Below are 5,000 nucleotides of genomic sequence, written 5' to 3'. Positions count from 1 at the left end.
CTCATCTCCACTGCTCTCCCTCTCCCTCCCCTCCCCTCCACCCCCTCTCTCCTTCCTCCACCACCCTCCCCTCCACCACCCTCTCTCTCCCTCCCCTCCACCACCCTCTCTCTCCCTCCCCTCCACCACCCTCTCTCCCTCCCCTCCACCACCCTCTCTCTCCCTCCCCTCCACCACCCTCTCCCTCCCCTCCCCTCCACCCCCTCTCTCCTTCCTCCACCACCCTCCCCTCCACCACCCTCTCTCTCCCTCCCCTCCACCACCCTCGCTCTCCCTCCCCTCCACCACCCTCGCTCTCCCTCCCCTCCACCACCCTCGCTCTCCCTCCCCTCCACCACCCTCTCTCTCCCTCCCCTCCACCCCCTCTCTCCTTCCTCCACCACCCTTCCCTCCACCACCCTCTCTCTCCCTCCCCTCCACCACCCTCTCTCTCCCTCCCCTCCACCCCCTCTCTCCTTCCTCCACCACCCTCTCTCTCCCTCCCCTCCACCACCCTCTCTCTCCCATTCCCTCTGTCTCTCCCCTCTCTCAACCCTTCTTCCTTCATCCTCATCCTCCTTTCTCCCCCCCTACTCTCCTCCACCCCTCTCACCTCTCTCTCCCTCCCCTCCACCACCCTCTCTCTCCCTCCCCTCCACCACCCTCTCTCTCCCATTCCCTCTGTCTCTCCCCTCTCTCAACCCTTCTTCCTTCATCCTCATCCTCCTTTCTCCCCCCCTACTCTCCTCCACCCCTCTCACCTCCCTCTCTCTCCCCCTCCCATCCCCCTTTCCCCCTCCCCCCCTCCTCCTCTCCACCCCCCCCACACCTCCCTCTCTCTCCCCCCCCCCCCCCCCCCCCCGGGCAGGTCTGAACTACGCCGCCTGCTTGGAGGACTCCGCCCACAGCGGGGGAGGAGGGGGAGGGGGAGGCGGCAACGGAGGAGGGGGAGGGGGAGGCGGTAACGGAGGAGGAGGAGGGGGCGGGGGCGGGGGCGGAGGCGGAGGCGGAGGCGGGGCCAGCGAGCTGGTCATCTTCTCGTCCTCCACGCCGGGGAACTTCTCGCGGGAGCAGTGTAACTCTGTGTGCTTCAGCCACGCCCAGCGGTACGGGGGCCTGGGGGCGCGGAGGGAGTGTCTCTGCAGCACCAACTCTGAGCCCAACCTCATCAGCGAGGCCCAGTGTTCTGCCGCCTGCACCAACCCCCACGTCATGAAGGTGAGGGAAGGTGCACACACATATATATGCACGCACACACACACACACACACACACACACAAACAAACACGTAGACACACTTGTATACATACATGCACACCCACACACACAAACATGTACGCGCATTTGCACATGTATATGCACACACACACACACCTGGGAGGACAAGACGAAGTGCCCTTTTTGGTACAAGCATCCTTTTATTTCCAAAGAGTGTGCTTTAGAAATGCATTATACCTCAGACTTCCTTAAAAGGCTTTAAATGGGCTTTTAAATAGGCTTTCTGAAGACAAAAACATAACAGAAAATTACCCCCTATCATGTCACTGGGGGTAATTGGTTATTCAGTGATTTTCCCCTTAGGAGCCTCCCACATCCTAACCACTTCCTCATTCTGCTCTTACAACTTGCTAAAAACACATCAACATTCTGTTGTAACAACTTCCTGATATCTCTTCTTTTTTATTTTTTTTTATTTATTTTTTACAATTCATTGTTTCAAAAGATTTACCCAGCCAGTTCAAATAGAAACATGACATAAAGCTTAAGTTACATGATTGTCAACATTCTAGAGTGCCAAGTGTTATTCACCGAAAAATGCAGAAATTACGATGCTTCATTTTGTAGCCAATCAAAGTGTTGTTGCTAGGTAGATACCACATAAAATAAAATAAAAACACTTGGCACTCTAGGTGGTGAGTGTTCCGGAATTCATTGGCAGTTGTTGCGTTAAACCTCCACAACAAACCTTTAACTCCACCTCCTCTGCTCTGATTGGCTCTGATAGGAGTGCGGCTGGACTCTGGCCCACGACGTCTTTGCGGTGGACTTCGCGGCGTCCTTCCCGCCGCTCCCTCCGGTCAGCGTCCACTCCCTGGCCCTCCTCCACGCCCTGTCCTCCGTCACGCCCGTCACCCTGTCCTGGGACTTCGGCGACCTCTCTCCCAGGGTCAACGCCACGGACACGGGCAACATGTCGGTACGCCACAAGTACGGACTACCGGGACGATATGGTGTCAGTGTGACGGCCTGGGCGGGACAGAAAGAGGTGAGGACGGTGTGTGTCTGTGTGTGTCTGTGTGTGTGTGTGTCTGTGTGTCTGTGTGTGTGTCTGTGTCTGTGTGTGTGTCTCTGTGTGTGTGTGTGTGTGTGCGTGTGTGTGTCTCTGTGTGTGTGTCTCTGTGTGTGTGTCTCTGTGTGTGTGTCTCTGTGTGTGTGTCTCTGTGTGTGTGTCTCTGTGTGTGTGTGTGTGTGTGTGTGTGTGTGTGTGTGTGTGCTCGACCACTGGACCACCCCAGGCCGCCTGCTGTCCTCTCATAGGACGATGTGCCAGGCCAGCTGTGCCAGGCCAGCCTGGCACAGCTTAGCTCAGTTTGGCTCTGTGGTGTGAATGAGGGTTTAGACAGATAGATAGCACACCCGCCAACGTTTGTGTGTGTGTGGATCTTTGTGTGTGTGTTTGTATGTCGTATGAGTGTTTCAGGTTTGCGAACATGTGTTTCTGAATGTGTGTGAATCAGGTTCGGGGGTCAATTGGGATTTCAGTTCACTCAATGCAGGATATAATTAGAAATTCAGTCCATGAATTGAATTTAATTCAGGACTAGAACCAATTAATTTTTCACACTGAGGGAAATGAAATTCAAATTGACCCTACCGTAGTAGGGTGTATGCATATTCATGTTTATTCATTGTGTGTCTGTGTGTGTGTGCTAATATGCATAAATGTGTGTGTGTGTGTGTGTGATAATATGCATGTGTGTGCGCGTGTGTGTGTGTGTGTGTGTGTGTGTGTGTGTGTGTGTGTGTGTGTGTGTGTGTGTGTGTGTGTGTGTGTGTGTGTGCGCGTTCACAGGTGTGTGCTCGTGGGGAGGTGAGGGTGACCCTGCCCCCCATGTTGGAGCTGCGCTGCCCCTCTCTGGTGGTGGCCAATCAGAGCCTGGCGGTCCGGCTGGTCAGCTGGGGGGGCGTGGCTGTGGATGTAGACTGGAGGATCACCAAGGACGGAGAAGAGACCGCCAGAGGTGAGACCACACACACACACACACACACACACACACACAGACAGATAGACACACACACACAGACAGATAGACACAGACACACACACAGGGGTCCTTGGGGATTGAGTCATTATAGATGTAGAGTGTCACTCTGGGGGTCTGTTATTAGTGATTAAAGCCCCTATCAGCTCTGACTGGCAGACACTCCATCTGACAGCGTGTGTGTCTGTGTGTGTGTGTGTGTGTGTGTGTGTGTGTGTGTGTGTGTAAAGGAAGAACGGTGTTGTGAGAGCTTGAGAGCTTGCTTGTCTTTGTGTGTTTGTCTGTGTGTTCGCTTGTCTGCGTGCGTGTGTACGTGTGCGTACGTGCGTGCTTGTCTGCGTGTGTGCGTGCGTGTGTGTGTGTGCTTGTCTTTGTGTGTTTGTGTGTGCATGTATTTGTCTGTGTGTGCTTGTCTGCGTGTTTGTCTGTGCTTGTCTGTGCTTGTCTGTGCTCCAAATTGACGGCTGCTGCCTCGAAGTGAAGAGTTAGAGACACGTGCAAACTTTGCTCATTCCATATCTCCTTTTCTGTCCATCTCCCCTCCCTTTCTCCTGGGATTAGTCTCTTTGTATTCATGAGTTGGCCGCGTTGCTCCAAACAGTGTCTTTCTGTCTGTGTCTGTGTCTGTCTCTTCCATGTGGAGAAAGCTAAAAAAGAGATAATTGAAAAGCTAGTTGTGTTTTGGTGCTTGTGATAAGTGATTCTGTCATTGTCAACCCAGAGGCAGGCGGTGGAGGTGGTGGAGACTAGATAACACTCATGAACATCCTCTGCCTCTCTCCCTCTCTGCCTCCCTCCCTCCCTCTCTCCCTCTCTCCCTCCCCTCTCCATCGTGTTTTCATTCTCTCTCTCTCTCTCTCCCTCTCTGCCTCCCACCCTCCCCCTCTCTCCCTCCCCTCTCCATCGTGTTTTCATTCTCTCTCTCTCTCTCTCTCCCTCCCTCCCACCCTCCCCCTCTCTCCCTCCACTCTACCCCTCTCTCTCTATCTCTCTCTCACCCTCTCCCTCCCTCCCTCCCATCCTCCAGCCACTGCGTACTGTCCCAGGGATGCGGTGCACCACTGGTCCAGGTGTTTCCAGCTGGTCCCGGGGGAGTTCAGCTGGTCCGAGGGCCGGCGCCAGTGTCTGGCCAGCGGAGGGGACCTGGCCGCGGTCCGGACCGACACGCTCCGCAGAATACTGGCCGACAGAGTGACCCCGGAGCAGCGGTACTCAGTCAAACCCTCTCATCCCCCCTCCTCTCACCCCCCCTCCTCTCACCCCCCCTCCTCTCCTCCCCCCTCCTCTCACCCCCCCTCCTCACCCCGGAGCAGCGGTACTCAGTCAAATCCTCAGTCTGTTCGTCTGTTTGTTTATCTTACCGGAGGGAGAGGAAGATGCCCTGAGCTGCTTTCTTAAAGAAACCCGAGGACACACACATAAAAATGCATTCATTAATCAGTGAATAAGCTACAGACACACACACACACACACACACACACACACACACACACACACACCCACACACACACACACACACACACGCACACATCTGTGAATAGTCTTCTAAGCAGTGGCTACAACTTGGAATGACATAATAGGAAATACATTACATATATACAATAATACAATACAAGGAAATATAGGTATGATATAAAGGGTTAAATATGGGTATGATATACATATATATATATATGGTGTGGCTTATGAAGGATCTAGTGTCTTGTATCTTCTATATGATGGAAGCCATGAGGAGATGTGGAAGGTCTGAGTGTGTAG

General features: G+C 53.9%; 1 protein-coding gene across 1 annotated transcript in view; it reads left to right on the top strand.

Annotated features, from left to right (window-relative positions):
• The window catches only part of pkd1a (polycystic kidney disease 1a), a gene marked incomplete at its 5' end in the record, with an annotated part of 62,349 nt that overhangs the window by 9,146 nt on the left and 48,203 nt on the right, over nucleotides 1–5,000 (top strand). Inside the window, 5 exons of the mRNA XM_083693657.1 lie at nucleotides 848–879; nucleotides 958–1,197; nucleotides 1,985–2,254; nucleotides 3,059–3,221; nucleotides 4,270–4,450. Of these exons, the coding sequence (XP_083549783.1) occupies nucleotides 848–879; nucleotides 958–1,197; nucleotides 1,985–2,254; nucleotides 3,059–3,221; nucleotides 4,270–4,450 (886 nt within the window). The remainder of the gene's footprint in view (nucleotides 1–847; nucleotides 880–957; nucleotides 1,198–1,984; nucleotides 2,255–3,058; nucleotides 3,222–4,269; nucleotides 4,451–5,000) is intronic.

Source organism: Argentina silus (assembly GCF_951799395.1).
Source record: "Argentina silus genome assembly, chromosome: 22".
Taxonomy (NCBI): Eukaryota; Metazoa; Chordata; class Actinopteri; order Argentiniformes; family Argentinidae; genus Argentina; species Argentina silus.
The sequence above is the reverse complement of the archived record's forward strand: the minus strand, read 5'-3'. Positions and strand labels throughout refer to the sequence as shown.